This window comes from Schistocerca serialis, chromosome 4 (assembly GCF_023864345.2).
Source record: "Schistocerca serialis cubense isolate TAMUIC-IGC-003099 chromosome 4, iqSchSeri2.2, whole genome shotgun sequence".
Classification (NCBI taxonomy): Eukaryota; Metazoa; Arthropoda; class Insecta; order Orthoptera; family Acrididae; genus Schistocerca; species Schistocerca serialis.
The window spans coordinates 70,029,677-70,051,650 of NC_064641.1; the positions used below are offsets into that span (position 1 = coordinate 70,029,677).

The 21,974-nt window shown below is 39.8% G+C and overlaps 1 protein-coding gene across 1 annotated transcript in view; it reads right to left on the bottom strand.

Moving 5' to 3' along the window:
• The window catches only part of LOC126474146 (myosin-I heavy chain), a 180,300-nt gene that overhangs the window by 33,838 nt on the left and 124,488 nt on the right, over nt 1-21,974 (bottom strand). The window contains exons 12-13 of the mRNA XM_050101600.1: nt 3,759-3,970; nt 3,439-3,649 (exon numbers count right to left, since the gene is read on the bottom strand). Of these exons, the coding sequence (XP_049957557.1) occupies nt 3,439-3,649; nt 3,759-3,970 (423 nt within the window). The remainder of the gene's footprint in view (nt 1-3,438; nt 3,650-3,758; nt 3,971-21,974) is intronic.

The window sequence follows — 21,974 nt, forward strand, 5'->3', positions numbered from 1 at the left end:
ACTGTCCAGCGAGTGCAACAAGGTGGAGGTTCCCTGCTGTTTTGGGGTGGCATTATGTGGGGCCAACGTATGCCACTGGTGGTCGTGGAAGGCACCGTAACAGCTATACGATACATGAATGCCATCCTTCGACAGATAGTGCAACCAAATCAGCAGCATATTGGTGAGGCATTCGTCTTCATGGACGACAATTCGTGCCCCCATTGTGCACATCTTGTGAATGACTTCCTTCAAGACAACAATATTGCTTGACTAGAGTGGCCAGCATGTCCTCCAGACATGAACCCTATCGCACATGCCTGGGATAGATTGTAAAGGGCTGTTTATGGACGACGTCACCCACCAACCACTCTGAGGATCTACACCAAATTGTCGTTGAAGAGTGGGACAATCTGGACCAACAGTGCCTTGATGAACTTGTGGATAGTATGCCACGACAAATACAGGCATGCATCAATGCAAGAGGACATGCTACTGGGTATTAGAGGTACCGGTGTGTGCAGCAATCTGGACCACCACCTCTGAAGGTCTTGCTGTATGGTGGTACAACATGCAATGTGTGGTTTTCATGAGCAATAAAAAGTGTGGAAATGATGTTTATTTTGATCTCTATTCCAATTTTCTGTACAGGTTCCAGAACTCTCAGAACTGAGTCATGCAAAACTTGTTTTGATGTGTGTATATCAAGACAGAACACAAGTTCGAAAGCACTGAGACAAGTTGATTTTGTAGTGATCAGCACATAGAAGTGTGTGCTTGAGAATTAATACTGAAAAAATTTCCCCTTTAATCGTAACTGTGTATAGATCCCCACTGGGAAATTTTCACCTGTTTATAAGGAATCTGGATTCCTTACTGCACTACCTGTGAGACAGCAGCATGCAGTTAATAGTCTGTGGTGACTTCAATGTAGGTTTTTTTAGAGGATTCTAATAGGAAAAAGGACCTGGAAACTTTATTTGTTATCCTACAGTTTGATCTTACAGCCAATTATTAACTTTCCAACGTGAGTGGTTAAAGACAGTAGGATCCTAATTGATAAGGTTTTCTTTGGTGAAGTCAAAGTATGAAAATAACTATTTACCCACTAATAAATGCCCTCTCAGCTCATGATGCACAGTTATTAGGATAAGTAACATAGTGCTTTACAATTTGGATACTCCTCAGTGGAAATCACTTAGAATAATTAATGACTCCAGAGCAAATGTTTTTAAGAACAGTTTACAGGAGATGACCTGGGATGAAATTTGTAATGAACCAAACATTAACATTAAATTTAACCTATTACATAATAAATTCATATCATAATTTGAACATATCTTTCTGCATAAGATAATCAGAAAGGACACTACACACCCATATAAAAAACCATAGATCACTAGAAGGATTAAAGTATCTTGTGAAAGGAAAAGGGAAATGCATTTGTTGGGAAGAAAAAGTAGGGATCCTGCAACAGTTGTTCACCACAAAAACTACTCAGAATTATGAAGGAAGGTTATTAAAAAATCAAGGAACATGCACATAATGTCAGAAATCAGTAATTCCCTCAACAGACCTATGTCTATATGGAATGTAGTGAAATGACAGACAGGACAACCAGCCACAGAACAGGATAACATCACTACTTAACTGAATGGAAGAACTGTAAATGGTGTGTCAGGGGTAGCACATGTATTTAATAATCATCACCTGAATATAAGAGAAAGAATAGGGACAAACCTTTCAAGCCAAAAATCACATCAGTATGTTGAAAAAGAACTCTCATGAAATTCAATCATATGAATGTATCACCAACTGCTACTTCTGAAATTAAAAAAATTTATACGTCTTCTCAAATATAAAAGCTAACCTGGTTTTCATGGTGTTTCCAATAGCACACTAAAGATTTGTTCCTGTGTAATAAGCTCAGTCTTATCCAAAATATGTAATGCATCATTAACTCAAGGCAGTTTACCAGAGAGACTGAAATATGCCTTTGTGAAACCCCTCTTTAAGTAAGGTGAGATGTCAGTAATTACCAACCTGTTTCACTACTGTTATTTTTCAAAATTTTGAGATGGTGATGTATTCTAGAACAGTATCTCACATTAGCAACTACAATATCCTCAGAAAATCACAGTTTCAGAATGGTTACTCTACTGAGAGTTCCATTTACACATACACTCACCAGATTTTACAAGCATTGAATAAAATAGCACTGGTTGGTATTTTCTGTGCCCTATTTAAGGCATTTAACTGTGTGAATCACAGTATTCTTGTAGATACATTGAAGTTTTATGGGACTGATAGTATGGCCAACCAGTTGATAACATCATATCTAACCAAAAGAATGAAGAAAGCTGTACTTAGTAATTCAACCAGCAGACTTAGTTCTATTTGCAGATGACACTAGTACTGTGATCAATCCAAGCATACATACAGAAAAAGAAGATATGGTAAACTAAGTTATTAAAAGCATTATTGACTGGTTTTCTGCGAATGGTCTCACCCTAAATTTTAAAAAGGCATCTAGGAGTGCTACATCAGTAATAAGTGTAACACATGGCAAGGAAATAATAAATTGGATGGAAACTTCAAAATTCTTAGGAGACATTGTTTTTGAGAATTTAAATTGGAAAAGGCAAATTTTGGAACTACTAAACAACTTAGTTCAGCCTCATTTGGACTTAGTATCATAGCAAATATTGGGGGGGGGGGGGGGGGGGAATCAGTAAGGTGGCATATTTTGCATGTTTTCATTCAATAATGTATGGAATGAAGTTCTAGGATAACTCATTTTTAAGAAAGAATGTCTTCATTGCACAAAAACATGGTTTAAGAATAATATGTGGTGCTCACCAATGATCATTTGTAGATATCTGTTTAAGGAGTTGGGCATTCTGACTACTGCTTCAAAGTAAATTTCTTTCCTCATGAAGTTTGTTGTAAATAATCCACTACAGTTAAAAATGAACAATTATGTACATAATCACTATGTGAGAAGGAAAAATAACATTCGTTGTGCCCACATTGAGGTTGACTTCAGCACAAAAAGGACTGAACAATACTGAAACAAAAAGTTTTGACAACTTACCCAGTAACGTCTGACATACAACAAAGTAAAATTTGAAAACAAATTGAGAAGATTCATTCTTGACAACCCCTTCTAACCCATAGAACAATTTCTATTACTGTAATGGGTAAAAGTTAGTGAGTAGGGTTTACTAACTCACAACATCTGTAATCTTTTTTTCCAAAAAGAAGAAAAGATAAACACTTAGAATTGTTCAGAATGTAATCATATGTACAAATTAATTTGCGATGTGTATGTAAAATGACTTGTTTTACATCATTACGATCTATCATGCAAAATGATCCATGGATCATGAAATTAACTAACTTGACTATCTCTGTTTCAGTATCTACCACGTAAGAGTTTGTTGTGTGAAACCTATTTACCTTAAAAATATATGCCTTTTCCCAAGTGCCCAGCTTGTGCTAACAGCACATGGCTGAGTCTTTGGCTGTTCTTCCAGTGCCTGTTGGAAACTCTGTAGAATAAGCTGGCAGTCCTCTGTAGCTTTATCATCCACCCGCCTTAATTTTCGGAAAGGTGCTAGCAGTCGATATCGTGCATTAAATGCTTTGAATCGCATGCGATGTGGATAACCTAAAATGAGAAAAGTAACTAATAAACATGATGCACTTTAGTTTATTATTAAATTTATTTTAATAATGATTAAGCTTAAAGTAGTAGTGAGTTGTGGAGCTCCCAGTACCTCCTGCCATTAGGTTGACAGTTTCCAACACCTGGAGTGATCTGATTTGCCTCATTACAGTTCCTCTGTCAAAACGACCTGGTGTTTCACTGGAATTGCTTCGGAGACATCGTACAAAGTGTGGGCGAGCATGCACCAGAGTTCGCAACAGATTATCTAGTCTCGTGTGGAAGTCTTGGGTTAGTGTCGAAACTGGTTCATCACCGTTGAGCCTGAAAGTATAATGTGTTTATTTATGTATAGAGAAAATGTTAGATTTGGATCTTGCCACATAATTTTAGTTGTTGTTTAGTTATTCATTTTTCAAGTTTCCTGGGAAATACCAATTAGAAACTCAAAGTGCATAAACTGTGAACTGTCATACTTGCTGAATAACATTGCAACATGTCACTGCAGTGGTCAGTTAACAAACACACACACACACACACACACACACACACACTTATTGTACATATTACTTTCTTCTTGACTAGATATATAACAATACTGACATTACATATAAATATAAAACATTTGCTGCTCCATATGAAAATGGAGTAACGTATTTTTCTATCGAACAGCTGGAGATGGAACAAGACTCATTTCCTGTTATGTTACGAAAATTTTTACTGAGTGGAAACAGTAAAGAAAAAAAGGAGAAATATTTGCCTTTGGTTCTATATGAGGAAGGAGAGAAACTAAGACCACCAAAGAAAAAAGAAATTGGATGAAACAGTTACTGTTATTTCAGACTTCCTTTCCACAGCACTGATAAAACTGATTTGTAGGCAACTGATAGATCAAAAGACAAGAGATGAACTTTAGACAGGGAAAGTACTCTTAAAAATGCAGTACAGAATTTAAACAAATGTAATAACAAGAAAGACTGAGAAACAAAATACATAAGAAAATAACATGAATTGCAAGTGACAGGAACTCAAAATCACACAATGCATAATGTACATTAGCAAATATTGACAGCAGAACAGAAATTAGATTAGACTCATCAAAGTACATGAAAAATGGATGTGCCACTGGATCAGACAACCTAAAATTAATTCAAGATGACACTAACAAAATATTTAGAGAACTTTCTAGCATCATTTAAATAGTTAACAGTAACATTGGTAAAAAATTGAAAAACTAAAATTTATACAATTTATAATTATTAGTAAGTGTTGTAACAGCCTCAATATTTTTGATCCTTCCATGGAGGTTGGGGTAGGGAAGTGAGGGCCCACGCACCGTGCAATCAGTGCTGTTGTTACAGTGTCGGCACTGATATTGCTGTGTTTCCCAGGCAACCAGTGAACTTTTCCCAAATCAGATCAGGAAAGTTTTAGCTATAGCAAGGCTGCTTGCTCTCTCAGTTGCTGGCCTCAGCATACAATGGACTGATCTTGGAGAGACTGAAGTTCCCCGTCATGCCCCACCCTATGTGGGGCTTCTGTGTCCCTTTTTTCGGTAAACCACTTTAGTTTCAGTTACACCTTCACCTTATTACACTTAAATTCACTGCTTATCATGTCACCCTCACTCCTAGCTTGGCCACTCTGTAAACTGGTGTGCAGAAGTACAATCCAGTTTGTAACCAATTAGCCTATTCATGGCTTCTAAAAGGCTTCTACAATACTACATTTCTATGGAATACGCTGTTTCCTTATGGTAAAGGGACTTGCTGGACAACCCTATTGCGGTATGCTTTCACTGTCCTCTGATATCATTATGTCACATGCACCGACGTGTGTGCTGTGAGAAATAAGCAATTCTTGTTTCTGCATGGGTGGGTGCCATCTGGCTGGGTAACACACTGCTGTCTATTTGGATTGTGTAGATAGGTGCATCAGGTGTGTGCTCTTCATGAATGCAGGTATCTGACTGCTTGTGCAGCTGCCTGCCTGCCCATTCATCAGAGTGTGGGGTTGGCTCTTGCTCTGCCATGCATTGCCCATACATCTCCAGCTGGCTGCTCTGCATTGTGACATTGTCCATGTTGCAGCATCAAGCAGCTGACTGTGGCTGTTAAACTGTTGTTATTCTAGGCCCCTGTGAAGGTCACTGAGCATGACGAGAATATCTATTTTAAAATGTAGCTTTATTTATAGCTTGACAGAAGCATAAGATAAGCCTACTTTCCAGTAAACAGCATTTGCTTGACAACATTTTTGTTATTATTGATAATTGAAGTGTGGCACTAAGACATTTATTTTATCAGTTTACTTTTTGCGTGAATGTCAGGAAAATGTTAAGAATGTAGTTTGAGACAAAGAATTGTTATGACTTGAGCCAAGGGAAGGTGTATGTAGCAAAAGTACTTCGATTGTAGAGGGAATTATTAAAACTAATTATACAGGGTGATTCAAAAAGAATACCACAACTTTAAAAATGTGTATTTAATGAAAGAAACATAATATAACCTTCTGTTATACATCATTACAAAGAGTATTTAAAAAGGTTTTTTTTCACTCAAAAACAAGTTCAGAGATGTTCAGTATGGCCCCCTCCAGACACTCGAGCAATATCAACCCAATACTCCAACTCGTTCCACACTCTCTGTAGCATATCAGGCGTAGCAGTTTGGATAGCTGCTGTTATTTCTCGTTTCAAATCATCAATGGTGGCTGGGAGAGGTGGCCGAAACACCATATCCTTAACATACCCCCATAAGAAAAAATCGCAGGGGGTAAGATCAGGGCTTCTTGGAGGCCAGTGATGAAGTGCTCTGTCACGGGCTGCCTGGCGGCCGATCCATCGCCTCGGGTAGTTGATGTTCAGGTAGTTAAGGACAGATAAGTGCCAATGTGGTGGCGCTCCATCCTGCTGAAATATGAATTGTTGTGCTTCTTGTTCGAGCTGAGGGAACAGCCAATTCTCTAACATCTCCAGAGAGGTTGGAACGAGTTGGAGTATCGGGTTGATATTGCTCGAGTGTCTGGAGGGGACCATATTGAACATCTCTGAACTTGTTTTTGAGTAAAAAAAAACCTTTTTAAATACTCTTTGTAATGATATATAACAGAAGGTTATATTATGTTTCTTTCATTAAATACACATTTTTAAAGTTGTGGTATTCTTTTTGAATCACCCTGTATTGTGGGTGAGGTCAATATGGAGCAATTAAAGAGCAGTTACAGCAAAAAATTGCAACTCTGATGTTGGAGATCCAATAATTAAAGGAATACATAGGAGAGTTTAGGGAGAATAACAAGTGTGCTGAGGCATGAATGAGAATTCGGATTGAGGAGGGAGGTATGCTAGGGTAGTGCTTGCAGATACGAACAGCCACTGTGCCGGGCTGGCTAGTGGTTAGTACATCTACCTAGTGAGCAGGAGACTAGGTTCAAATCCTGGTCTTGGTACAAATTTTCATTCATTGTTTCAGTCTGCAAAAATTACAAATAATCCCCTCCCCTTGTAGCAACTGCTACAACAAACCCCTGTAGATTCACCATGCATAACAATTGGAGTTAATCTGGCAATAAACGTTTCCTTGAGCAATTTTATACCGTTTTTTTGTTTGGAACGTCAGATGAAAATATGAACACATTCCTACAGAACCTTAGAGATGCATGTTCGAGTGAGTTACAATTAAATATTGCTCAAGTTAAATTCTGTGATGATGCTAGGTACTATATTGTGTCAATAGACTCACTTAGAAATGCTTCCTCTCTTGAAACGCTTGCATATGGTTGGTGGAATGTTTTGCAGATAAAAAAGCATTGGCTTTTATCGGGATAAGTAATCAACTTTGAAGCAGGAATATGCCAAGGATTTTGAGTCATTTGCATATAGAATCTGAGCTGTTTCTTACCACACAAATGTTTTGATATAATTCCAAGAACATAATGTCTTACTTTAGGAGGACGAGGCTCATGCTACAGATGTCTTTGTCAAAGGGATTGATCCTAGAATAGGAGGGATACTCAAGTTGACTTCCCCTGGTACCTTGCAGTTGTATTCAGGGATGAGGCAAACCAGTTTGTATTAACTGTGAGCTGTGTGACTGATGTGCACAGCCCGTATTCATAACAGATGTGGTCATTGCCACCAACCAGAACACTGTGTGCACAAGTGCCGAGCACTGTGTTGCACGCATTGTAGAGAAGTACGCCATAGGTAACAGGAATACTATAAGCTGGGAAATGTGTTGTTGATCAAAGAACTAGATAAGAAGAGAGTGAAGATACTTTTTGACACCGGAGTGCAGGTGAGTTTAATATTTGCCCCCATCCCCTTACGAAAGGTGGCGCACTCACTGTTGTTTGAGTGGTTTAGGGTGCGAGGTAAAATGCACTGTAGGCTCACAGAAGATTAAGTTGAAGATTAATAAGGAAGGATTGGTGCTTACAGTAAAGGTACTGTCACAGAAAATCCTGATTTTGATGTGCTCCTAGTGTGTGATTTCCTGTGGTGCACTTGTGTTGCAGTTGTCTTTCAGTCACGTAATATCCGAATAGGTGACCAAGAATTTCTATTTAACAGCAACAGTACTGTACAGGCATCTAAGAAGAACAGGACAGTCTCTTTTCTTCCATTCTCATTCTCAGAAGACTGATGCACTCCCATGCTTAAGTCAACCCTTTGTGAAACTATATGCAGTAGAATGAGAATAATTCTCTCGGTGAATGTCAAATGTGAATTCCCCAAGAGCTCAGTTATTCTCATGGATCCAATGCCCAGGTCCCCAGGAATGAGTTGAAAGTGCACATGAAAAAAAGGGTATGTCAACCCGTCATACTGAATGAAGAAACCAGCATTGATAAATTCGGTGGGAAAGATACCATGACACTCAAGGGAAAAGTTTTAGCATGTATACAAGAGTTATCGGTAAATGAAATTGGGCAGTGGGAAGATCAGGGTAAAAGAAGTAATAGGAGGAAATTAGGATGAAAAGGAACAAATTATACAAATAATGTAGGGGTCACAACTTCCTTAAAACAGAAGTTACAGGAGAAGTTTATTCATCTGCCTGAGAAGAGTAGACATTTGTTGTATTCAGTACTTGAGAATTTAGTACAGTTTTTGAAGAAGGGCAGGATTTTCCTACTGAAGCTTTGTTGAAGACGCTAGGCTGATTGGTCAAAAACCATAAAGGATACCATATCATTTGCAACCTGTTATTAAAACATAGCATTAGAGAACAACTGTCAAGAAGCAGTCTTTGGGCTTCATCGACCATCATTGTCCCTAAATGGCCACAATATGGAGAAAAAGCGTATTGAATATGTGTCTGCAAGATAGTTTTGAACAAAGTAACCACTCCAGATACATATCCCTTCCAAGAATAGGCGAAATGTTGGACCATTTAGACACCTGCCAATATTTCACAACACTAGACAACACCAAATACCCATCATCCCAGCAAGTTTTCTCAGAAAACTACATTTGCAGTACTGTCAGGGCACTGTGAGTATCTTAGAATGCCTTTCAGATTACAAAATGTTCCTGCAACATTCCAAAAGTTTGCAGATTTGTTGCAGAAGGGTCTGAAACCTTTCAAATGCATAGTGTATTTAGACATAATTGTGTTTTCCAGTCCCTAGAGGAGCATGCAGAATGACTTAAGAACTGTACTTCCATGCATAAAAAAATGCAAATCTCAGCTTGAGATCAGGGAAATGCAAATTTACAGAACTGCTAGTTAATTATTTGGGCCTCATAATTATGGCCAATAGAGTTCAACCCAATCCATGGTTAACCAGTGCATTACAAGACTTTCCTTCCCCTTGTAACATGAAAGAATAACAGTCCTTTTCTCTTTTGGCAAATTATCATCATCATTTTGTATCAGAATACAGCACTAGTATCGTACCCCTCAGCAACTTGCTGGACTCCTGAGTGTGAAACAGCAGTGTTCAGATTACGAGAAATTCTAATACAGTCACTCATTTTGACATACCCTGATGTTGAGAAATCATTTTTTACTCTTCTGTGATGTCATTGATTTTTGGTGTCTCCTCATGCAAGTTCATGGAGAATTTGAATGTCCTATTGGGTACACATCTAGGCAGTTAAATCAAGCTGAACTACAGCACAACAGAGTAGTAGCTGTTAGATCTAGAATATGCATAAACTATTTCAAATGTTACTTATACAGGAGAAAACTTACTATTATTACTGATCACGCTACTTTCATGTGGTTATTAAGCTCCAAGGATCGTAGTAGTACACCGATTAGGTGGGTCCTTAAGTGACTATAACTACTCAGTAAGCCACAAGCCAGGAAAGCTCCAGCAAAATGCTGACTCCTCAAGACAGACATTTTGGTGTATACAGGCTGTTGAAGTACTGGTTGCTGAACTAGAAAAAGAATAGCAAGAGGACAAAGAATACAAATGATTCACAGCATCTCCCAATTAGCCATTAATAGAACCTTTATTGTAAAACATCCCAGGCAATCGCTTGGTTATTCGGAAATCCCTTGAAGAAAGAATTCTGCAGCAGTCACATGATAGTATACAAGCTTGACACAGTGGTAAGGCAGCCAATCAATATACAAAAAGTCTTACAGTACTTGTGGTCTCCTCATAAGCACGATGTTGAAAGTTGTGTATGGTCTTGTTTGCCATCTGCACAAAGAGGGCAATATGCAAAACCAAAACCTCCTCTTCAGACCTTTCCAGAAACCACTAAACCTTTTAACTTGGTTGTCCTTGATATAGTTGGACTGTTCCCAGTTTCAGTTCAAAATAATATGTTTTGTCAATTATTTATCACTTTTTCCATGTTTTAATTATGGTTCCTCTGTGGATATAACAGCAGAAATAGTCAGAAAAGCTTTTGTAACACCTCTTTTTTCCCCGCATTTGGAAGTCCTGGAGCCATCGTAATAGATTAAGGGATAACTTCTTATTATTTCTTTTCATGCCGGTTTGCATGTAATCAAATATCAAGAAGTGTCGAAATACCCTGTCTGTCTAAAAGGTAATGGCTGCGATGAGTGTGTTCATAAGTATATTCTCAAAATGCTGCCATATTATGTGAACCAGAGCCACACAGCATCGGACATAATGCTTCCTTACATTGTGTCCTCATATAATGTGAAAGAGCATTAATTTATTGGCTGCACTCCATTTGGGGTGGTATACAGATGCAAAATGCATTTACCATTTTAATTAGATAAGTTGGTCCCAGGTGTTGAAGCTGTACTGATAAAACAGCTGTCCTGGCACTTGAGAACTGTCTGGAAACAGGTACAATCAAGATATGCTGCTGCTGTTGCCAGGCAAGTTAAACACAATTTTAATCTGCACACAGTTTTAATCTGCCAGGTAGTTTCATATCAGCGCACACTCTGCTGCAGAGTGAAAATCTCATTCTGGAAACATCCCCCAGGCTGTGGCTAAGCCATGTCTCCGCAATATCCTTTCTTTCAGGAGTGCTAGTTCTGCAAGGTTCGCAGGAGAGCTTCTGTAGAGTTTGGAAGGTAAGAGACGAGGTACTGGCAGAAGTAAAGCTGTGAGGATGGGACATGAGTCGTTCTCGGGTAGCTCAGTTGGTAGAGCACTTGCCCGCGAAAGGCAAAGGTCCTGAGTTCGAGTCTTGGCCCGGCACACAGTTTTAATCTGCCAGAAAGTTTCACAATGAAAATAATGTGAGAATTCAATATTGTAAGCCTGGGCAATAGGTGCTACTAGGAATCCAGCTCTAAAAATGGGAAAGACTATAAAAAGTTCACTCCTTTTTGAGAAAGCCCCCATAATAAAATAAAAGACTAACATCACCAACCAATACACAATTACAACTGCCAGACATAGTAGTCATGCTGCACTTTAACTAGCTGAAACTTGGCTGTGACTATGTTGCAGAAATGTGCATAAACCAGTCAACACAGTACACAATATCTGTAAAAGCCAGCTGTGCATCCCGAAGTCTCACTCCCGATGGCAGCATGCAGTTAAGCGCCAGTATAGTCCATGATCGGAACCTCCATATCAGCATTGTTCTGAGGAGTGAGCAGCTATCCGGTGTCAGATCAATTTAATTAAGACAGTTATTGTCTGCTGGCAGAATTACTACCATTTCAATGTTACTTAAATGATTGTATCCACAATTTATTCTCTTTGGCCCTTATTTTTGAATGCATTCAGTAAAAAGTTACAAATGTGGTTGTTGGCCTTCCTCAGTGGTAAAGTACCATAAGTATGGTTTGTTTGTTTATAATGTGTTCTAATGTTTCATGTTTGATGAATATGTTCCTTTTATGTCTGATGCCTTTAATTGATGAGCTCAATAATGTTACTGTTACCACATAATGGTTGATATAATGAATGCTCCTCACCTCATTACGTGTATTAGTATAGAACTCAACAGCACAAACACTGAAGCACCATAGAAACTGGTATAAGCATGCATATTCAAATACAGAGATACGTAAACAGGCAGAATACGGCACTGCAGTCAGCAAAGCCTATATAAGATGACAAGTATTTGGCGCAGTTGTTAGATTAATTACTGCTGCTACAATGGCACGTTATCAAGATTTAAATGAGTTTGGAAGTGGTGTTATAGTCGTCGTTCGAACGATGAAACACAGCCTCTCCGAGGTAGTGATGAAGTGGGGATTTTCCTGTATGATCATTTCACAAGTGTACTGTGAATATCAGGAAGCCAGTAAACATCAAATCTCCTACATTGCTGCAGCCAGAAAAAGATTCTTCAAGAACGGGATCCGCTATAACTGAAGAGAATTGTTCAACGTGCCAGAAGTGCTGCAGATTTCAGTGCTGCGCCACCAACAAGTGTCAGGGTATGAATCATTCCACGAAACATCATCAATATGGTCTTTCTGAGCAGAAGGCCCACTTGTGTACCCTTGATGACTGAACAACACAAAGCTTTACACCCTGCCCGGGACCATGAACACCAACACTGAACTGTTGTTGACTAGAAACATGTTGCCTGGTTGGACGTGTCTTGTTTCAAATTGTATCAAGTGGATGGACAGTACAGGTATGGAGACAAGCTCATGAATCCATGGACAGCAGGAGACTGTTCAAGCTGGTGGAGGCATTGTAATTGTGTGCGGCATGTGCAGCTGGAGTGATATGGGTCCCCTGATACGTCTAGATACAACTCAGACAGGTAATACATACATAGCGTCCTCTCTGATCACCTGCATCCATTCATGTCCATTGTGCATTCCGATGAACTTAGGCAATTCCAGCAGAACAATGCAACACCCCACACATCCAGAATTGCTACAGAATGGCTCCAGAACACTCTTCGGAGTTTAAACACTTTTGCTGGCCACCAAACTCCAAAGTCTCCAAAAATGAACTTTATTGAGCATACCTGGGATGCCTTGCAACGTGCAGTTCACAAGTGATCTCCATCCCCTCATACTCATACGGATTTATGGACAGCCCTGCAGGATTTGTGGTATAAATTCCCTCCAGCACTACTTCAGACATTAGTCGAGTCTATGACACATGATGTTGCAGCACTTCTGCATGCTTGCCAGGGCCCCACACGATATTAGGCAGGTGTACCAGTTTCTTTGGCCCGTACAGCTTTGTGGAAACAATGACTTGTCACAATATGCTGGCGGAAGGATGTGAAGCCGTATAACACTTGCATAGTGGCAGTCCTGAGAAATGAGGGCCAATCAGACTAAACATTCCTTTTACTTGTAAAAAAACGTTTGGGTTGTGATCTGTCAACAGAAATAATCTACCAAGGATGATAATAATACAGCCACTTTTTGTGGTCTTGAGATTTCTAACTACTGAGTTGAAGTCTTGTGTAATTCTGTAGTTTTAATGTATCCACTGCTTTCCACTTCCTCTGAGGGAGTACATAGGTTTGCATGGGATTTCAGTATAATATCAACTCCCTACAGGTATAATAAGATGATCTAGATCCAGGTACTCCTTGGAGTTGAACCTTGACTCATCATTATCCATTATAACCAGATAATCCCTTTCCACTGCAGTGCAATCTCGCATTGACAACAAAAGGAAAGTAGCGCGAGTAGCCAGCAAGATTATTTTGCCTAATCCATCGTGATTTCAAATATGCATTGGATACATCCCAAATCCTGGCAGTATTCCTTTTACAGTATATCCATTCACCTTTAAAAATATGTTTACACTGAAATCAAAACCTATAGTGTTAATATTTATATTTTGTTGATCACATCTGATTTATATGTTAATATCAGACCTACAATTGGGCTAGTTGAACCACTTTCATATAGTACAGGGCTATTACAAATGATTGAAGCGATTTCATAAATTCACTGTAGCTCCATTCATTGACATATGGTCACGACACACTACAGATATGTAGAAAAACTCATAAAGTTTTGTTCGGCTGAAGCCGCACTTCAGGTTTCTGCCGCCAGAGCGCTCGAGAGCGCAGTGAGACAAAATGGCGACAGGAGCTGAGAAAGCGTATGTCGTGCTTGAAATACACTCACATCAGTCAGTCATAACAGTGCAACGACACTTCAGGACGAAGTTCAACAAAGATCCACCAACTGCTAACTCCATTCGGCGATGGTATGCGCAGTTTAAAGCTTCTGGATGCCTCTGTAAGGGGAAATCAACGGGTCGGCCTGCTGTGAGCGAAGAAACGGTTGAACACGTGCGGGCAAGTTTCACGCGTAGCCCGCGGAAGTCGACGAATAAAGCAAGCAGGGAGCTAAACGTACCACAACCGACGGTTTGGAAAATCTTACGGAAAAGGCTAAAGCAGAAGCCTTACCGTTTACAATTGCTACAAGCCCTGACACCCGATGACAAAGTCAAACGCTTTGAATTTTCGGCGCGGTTGCAACAGCTCATGGAAGAGGATGTGTTCAGTGCGAAACTTGTTTTCAGTGATGAAGCAACATTTTTTCTTAATGGTGAAGTGAACAGACACAATGTGCGAATCTGGGCGGTAGAGAATCCTCACGCATTCATGCAGCAAATTCGCAATTCACCAAAAGTTAACGTGTTTTGTGCAATCTCACGGTTTAAAGTTTACGGCCCCTTTTTCTTCTGCGAAAAAAACGTTACAGGACACGTGTATCTAGACATGCTGGAAAATTGGCTCATGCCACAACTGGAGACCGACAGCGCCGACTTCATCTTTCAACAGGATGGTGCTCCACCGCACCTCCATCATGATGTTCGGCATTTCTTAAACAGGAGATTGGAAAACCGATGGATCGGTCATGGTGGAGATCATGATCAGCAATTCATGTCATGGCCTCCACGCTCTCCCGACTTAACCCCATGCGATTTCTTTCTGTGGGGTTATGTGAAAGATTCAGTGTTTAAACCTCCTCTACCAAGAAACGTGCCAGAACTGCGAGCTCGCATCAACGATGCTTTCGAACTCATTGATGGGGACATGCTGCGCCGAGTGTGGGAGGAACTTGATTATCGGCTTGATGTCTGCCGAATCACGAAAGGGGCACATATCGAACATTTGTGAATGCCTAAAAAAACTTTTTGAGTTTTTGTATGTGTGTGCAAAGCATTGTGAAAATATCTCAAATAATAAAGTTATTGTAGAGCTGTGAAATCGCTTCAATCATTTGTAATAACCCTATATTTCCATCCATCCAATAATAACCATTAACATTTATCTACAACTATTAATATTTGATCTACAGGATATTCCCGTGGTTTCCACTAAGGGCAGAAAGCAGTTGCATCAGATAGTAGAAAACTGGTAATATGCAATGGCTGTATCTCATTGAGTTGTTTAATGTTTGTTGTATGTATGCTGTGATCTTGCACAAACTTTCTGACTGAAAATGTCCACTCTGATGATTGCAAGCGTCGTGTGTCACTGTTGCACTATTGTGGCTTGTCCCAGTTCACTTTTCCCATCATCCCACTGTTCTACCACCATTAGCAGTCATCAACACTTCCACATTTTCCATCTGTCATTTTAACTTTCTTGAAGCGACTTAGCAACATTATTATTCTTCTTTCATGGTCACATAATTGCGATGGTGCAGAAAATTACCAGAGTAGCTAGTATCTAAAGAACTGAACTGATGGCCTCATAGTTATGAAACTGTTAATACAAATCTTTTAATAAACTGACCATATTAAGATTCTGATCATTTCTTCTTATTATTTGAAGAATTTCAATTCATATTTTCTGGCACTGAAGGTATACAGCTGTAGGTTGTCTCATATGTTAATATGCCAGTAATTGGCTTTTTGACATATTACCATAGGCAATTAAGCATTGGGATCGATCACTTGATAGTGATTAACTTCAGCTTGTATTAAGGGACTGTTTTATGCTTAGAATTAAGACAACTAAAGACTGTTTCTGTTGACACTCCAGCTTCAAGTACTCTGCCCACTTGGGACGCCGTTTGATTAGTACTCTGCAATGATTCTTGGTGTCTCTCATCATTTAATGTTCAGTTTAGATCATTGTAAGCTGTTGCTAGAACTGCCTAATTCTACTAATGATGAAATGAGGCACCAACAACATAATGGTCTAAAGCAGACTATCAATCATTTAGAGATTTTAGCATGTGTGTCTGCTCCTGATGCCTGTTAATCTTAGGGTGAACCAGTTTTATCTCTATTTGTAATCCCACATTGTATACAGAGGGTTCATTTTAACTGAAGACACTGAAATATCTCAAAAATTATACACTGGATCAAAAAAAGTTATAATTCCAATTTGTTTGCCTCAGAGGGGGACATCCGTGGATATCACACTCGACCCCCCACACCACCCCATGGCGTAGGTGGCGGAGGACCACTGTGAAATCTTCAATGGGAACCCCTGTTCTTTACTGCAGATTACAATTCTACAGCAAAATCTATATGTGTTTTGTCTGTAGCATTTTCTTTGTTTCACGGAGATGGCACTGTAATCAGAGGAATAGAAATGCATACGCAATCATAATCCAGCGGCACATGGGACCCCCACCTCCATGCTGCAAGGGTAGGGCAGGCCAGTATTTCATATCTTCTAATTGGAAACCCCGTTCACAACATTGTATTCCTCCAACATACCAAACAGGGGACTACTTGATGCACCATTGTGGCCATGGCTTGAGGCAATCAATACTCTACTTTTCCAATTAGGGTAAGTGTTCAAACGTAGCACCACCAACTTCTATACATTGTGTAATCAGCTTTTCAAATGACCATACACAGGACAGAAGTGTATATGCAGGAATGTCAGCACAGGTGTTTCTGATGTGGTCAACCACGTCTTCAGTGCCTTTTGGTACTTCCTGGTCGGCTGAAAAATGGGGTTTGTCCTTTGGAAACTGACTACGGTAAATAACGTAGCCGACAGGTGCACCGTTGTGTGTCACAGATGTTTACTTTCACTTTTCACAATTCCCATACACACATTTAATATGTGGCCAGCGTACTATTGTTTATACTTTCCATAAGTCTCATTAATAGTCTGCAGGTGAACATCCACATACTGCTACAATAGTTCACTGTTGAACAGTCACTGTCATTTTTTTAACAAATGGCCTATTGGTGTAACACTTATTTCACTGTTAAGTTGATGCATTGTTGTCATTCTAATCGTCACAGGTTCCTCATCTGAAACTCGGCCATGGACTGACTGTCTCGTGACCAAAAAACAGGCTCTTATATATCATTACAATAATAAGTGCTGAAACTACACATTGTTCGAAGTTAAATTTACAGAAATTACAACTAAAACTTTTTTGTCATTAAATTAAATGAATACATCGAAAAATTCATTCCTTTTACAGTTTCTTCTACTACAAGAGTTAGGCCGCATTACTTGTTTAAATCATGAGATTAACAAATATCGTTATGCAAACAATACTTATGACAAAACTGTTAATTACTTTGGAATTAATTAAGGGCTGGTTTTGCTAACATGCTTCGGACTATAGCCAAATAGATACTTTAAGAATACTAGCATTTTGTCTTCCAAATGTTTACAATTATTATGGAATTTATATTTGTTTATAAGTCAACAATATAATTTAAGTTACAAAACAATCAATGATTTTACCCTATAATGAAAGATAGCAAATAAGGATAGTCAAACTCGATTAGAAAATCAATTACATACCTAAAACTAAGCACTAAATCAGATCTGCTGTTATATTCTTTAGGACAAGGGCCAGCCTTTTTCTTTTATGAAAATGCAGATTATATTCAAGTATGCTAATGGTAATTAGTTAAAATTGAAAAAATGAATTTTAAGGAGGCAGATGGCAAACCAAGAGGGGAAGTAAAAATATTCCAGCTTGCTTCATCACAAACTGTCATGCTGAAACCGCATACATTGTAGAAGGTCCACGTAACGTCAAACGTCCACGCAATGTCCTGCAGTAGTACCGGTAGTTCCTTTTCCAGAAGTGTGTGTCCAGTCAACATGATGTCACACCATACATTAACGGCCAAAGACGTTATGGTCAACTTGGCGTAACCAGGGGGGATTGTGTACACTCTAGTAATGCATGTTATACCGGTTAACACTACCACAGTTTGTGAATGTAGGCTGAAGGGAAAATAGTACCTCAGCAAAGAACATGGAGGTCATCTGAGTTTGTTGATGTGCCCATTCATAGTACACTAGAATTGTAATCTGACATACATGCTCTACAAGCCCCCATACGGTGTATGGCAGAGGGTACTCTGCACCACTGCTAGGCATTTCCTTTCCTGTTCCACTTGAAAATAGAGTGAGGGAAAAAGAATGTCTGTATATCTCTCTCCATACGAATCCTAATTCCTTGTATCTTATCTCTGTGGTTGTTACACAAAATGTATATTGGTGGCAGCAGAATAATTCTCCAGTCAACTCCAAATGCCGGTTCTCTACATTTTCTGGGTAGGGTTCCTTGAAAAGAATGTTGCCTTCCGTCTAGGGATTCCATTTTGAGGCATTTCCATAATACTTGCATTTTACTCCGTAATACTTGAGCATTGAGGAGTATATTTGCATTGTTAATCAGCTTAGTGAAGACAATCGCCAAATAACCATTGTTGAAATTGCTACTGAGATTGGCATAAGTTACAGTAGTATTCAGCTGATCATCAATGGGGATTACCATTGAAGATTTCAAAGTGGGCTCCCGCCACCCACACATGGTGTGGAAATTGGCGCCATGAAGTTCTTGATGCAGTGACACACGGTATGGGTGATACTTATGACAATGCTACCGGTGGACATACTGGAATTGCGGTATAATTGCTGGGTGCTTATCGACGGGTTGTGGTGCACTACTGCTACCATACCTATTTCATTAGCTTCTCCTGTAGCATGTTTGCTTTGTTTCCTTTTGCCCATCTGTACACTGCCATCAGACATAAAGGCTTTCACAACCTTGTAAAAGAATGATGATGATGATGATTGGTTTGTGGCGCGCTCAACTATGTGGCCATCATGGTGAAGATGATGATGATGAAATGATGAATACATCACAGACACCCAGTCCCTGGGCAGAGAAAATCCCCAACCCGGTTGGGAATTGAACCCGGGACCCCGTGATCCAGAGGTAGCAATGCTAGCCACTAGACCATGAGCTGCGGACCTTGTAAAAGAATGAATGAGAGCGAGCTTTCTCTGGAAAATGCTTGGCATACAAGTCAACAGCAGCCTCACATTTCTCCTACATTCTCTGTAAAACGGTATCATTACAATTTTTTTCTTCTGTGGCAGCAACATTTATTGTCCACTTGCACATCTGTTCTCCAAACGATACGTAGGTATGCAGGCAATAAACACTGTGCAAGTTTTGTAATATTTAGAGCCGCTATCTGTTCTATGTCTGCACGATATCTGACATCCACAGTGTACTGCATGTTACAGTATGTCTTAGTTCACTACACAGCCATGGTGGCATGTCGAGTAATCCCCTGTTCAATATGTCGGAGGAATACAACACTGCGAATGGGGTTTCCAATCAGAATTTATGAAATATTGGCCAGTCCCACTCTTGCAGCATGGAGGTAGGGTCCCACATGCCATTGGGTATTCACGGGATATCATGTAGCATGTACCCATTTCCATTCCTCTGATCATAGCACTGTTTGTGGCGAAATGAGGAAAATGCGTCAGACAGATTTTGCTGTAGAATCGAAATCTGCACTAAAAAATGGGGGTTCCCATGAATATTTCAAAGTTGGCCCCCACTACTCATGCACTGGGTGGGGTGGCAGATTTAGTGTTGTACTGTTGGATGCCCCCCCCCGCCCCCCCCATGAACCATGGAACTTACCGTTGGTGGGGAGGCTTGCGTGCCTCAACAATACAGATAGCCGTACCGTAGGTGCAACCACAACGGAGGGGTATCTGTTGAGAGGCCAGACAAACGTGTGGTACCTGAAGAGGGGCAGCAGCCTTTTCAGTAGTTGCAGGGGCAACAGTCTGGATGATTGACTGATCTGGCCTTGTAACATTAAACAAAACGGCCTTGCTGTTGTGGTACTGCGAACTGCTGAAAGCAAGGGGAAACTACAGCCGTAATTTTTCCCGAGGGCATGCAGCTTTACTGTATGGTTAAATGATGATGGCGTCCTCTTGGGTAAAATATTCCGGAGGTAAAATAGTCCCCCATTCGGATCTCCGGGCGGGGACTACTCAGGAGGACGTCATTATCAGGAGAAAGAAAACTGGCATTCTTCGGATCGGAGCGTGGAATGTCAGATCCCTTAATCCGGCAGGTGGGTTAGAAAATTTAAAAAGGGAAATGGATAGGTTAAAGTTAGATATAGTGGGAATTGGTGAAGTTCGGTGGCAGGAGGAACAAGACTTCTGGTCAGGTGAATACGGGGTTATAAATACAAAATCAAATAGGGGTAATGGAGGAGTAGGTTTAATAATGAATAAAAAAAATAGGAGTGCGGGTAAGCTACTACAAACAGCATAGTGAACGTATTATAGTGGCTGAGACAGACACGAAGCCCATGCCTACTACAGTAGTACAAGTTTATATGCCAACTAGCTCTGCAGATGATGAAGAAATTGAAGAAATGTATGATGAGATAAAAGAAATTATTCAGGTAGTGAAGGGAGACGAAAATTTAATTGTCATGGGTGACTGGAATTCGACAGTAGGAAAAGGGAGAGAAGGAAACATAGTAGGTGAATATGGATTGGGGCTAAGAAATGAAAGAGGAAGAATTTTGCACAGAGCATAACTTAATCACAGCTAACACTCGGTTCAAGAATCATAAAAGAAGGTTGTATACATGGAAGAATCCTGGAGATACTAAAAGGTATCAGATAGATTATATAATGGTAAGACAGAGATTTAGGAACCAGGTTTTAAATTGTAGGACATTTCCAGGGGCAGATGTGGACTCTGACCACAATCTATTGGTTATGAACTGCAGATTAAAACTGACGAAATTGCAAAAAGGTGGGAATTTAAGGAGATGGGACCTGGATAAACTGACTAAACCAGAAGTTGTACAGAGTTTCAGGGAGAGCATAAGGGAACAATTGACAGGAACGGAGGAAAGAAATACAGTAGAAGAAGAATGGGTAGCTCTGAGGGATGAAGTAGTGAAGGCAGCAGAGGATCAAGTAGGTAAAAAGACAAGGGCTAGTAGAAATCCTTGGGTAACAGAAGAAATATTGAATTTAATTGATGAAAGGAGAAAATATAAAAATGCAGTAAATGAAGCAGGCAAAAAGGAATACAAACATCTCAAAAATGAGATCGACAGGCAGTGCAAAATGGCTAAGCAGGGATGGTTAGAGGACAAATGTAAGGATGTGGAGGCTTATCTCACTAGGGGTAAGATAAATACTGCCTACAGGAAAATTAAAGAGACCTTTGGAGGAAAGAGAGACACTTGCATGAATATCAAGAGCGTTGACGGAAACCCAGTTCTAAGCAAAGAGGGGAAAGCAGAAAGGTGGAAAGAGTATATATAGGGTCTATACAAGGGCGATGTACTTGAGGACAATATTATGGAAATGGAAGAGCATGTAGATGAAGATGAAATGGGAGATACGATACTGCGTGAAGAGTTTGACAGAGTACTGAAAGACCTGAGTCGAAACAAGGCCCCGGGAGTAGACAACATTCCAATGGAACTACTGACGGCCTTGGGAGAGCCAGTCCTGACGAAACTCTACCATCTGGTGAGCAAGATGTATGAGACAGGCGAAATACCCTCAGACTTCAAGAAAAATATAATAATTCCAATCCCAAAGAAAGCAGGTGTTGACAGATGTGAAAATTACCGAACTATCAGTTTAATAAGTCACAGCTGCAAAATACTAACATGAATTATTTACAGACAAATGGAAAAACTG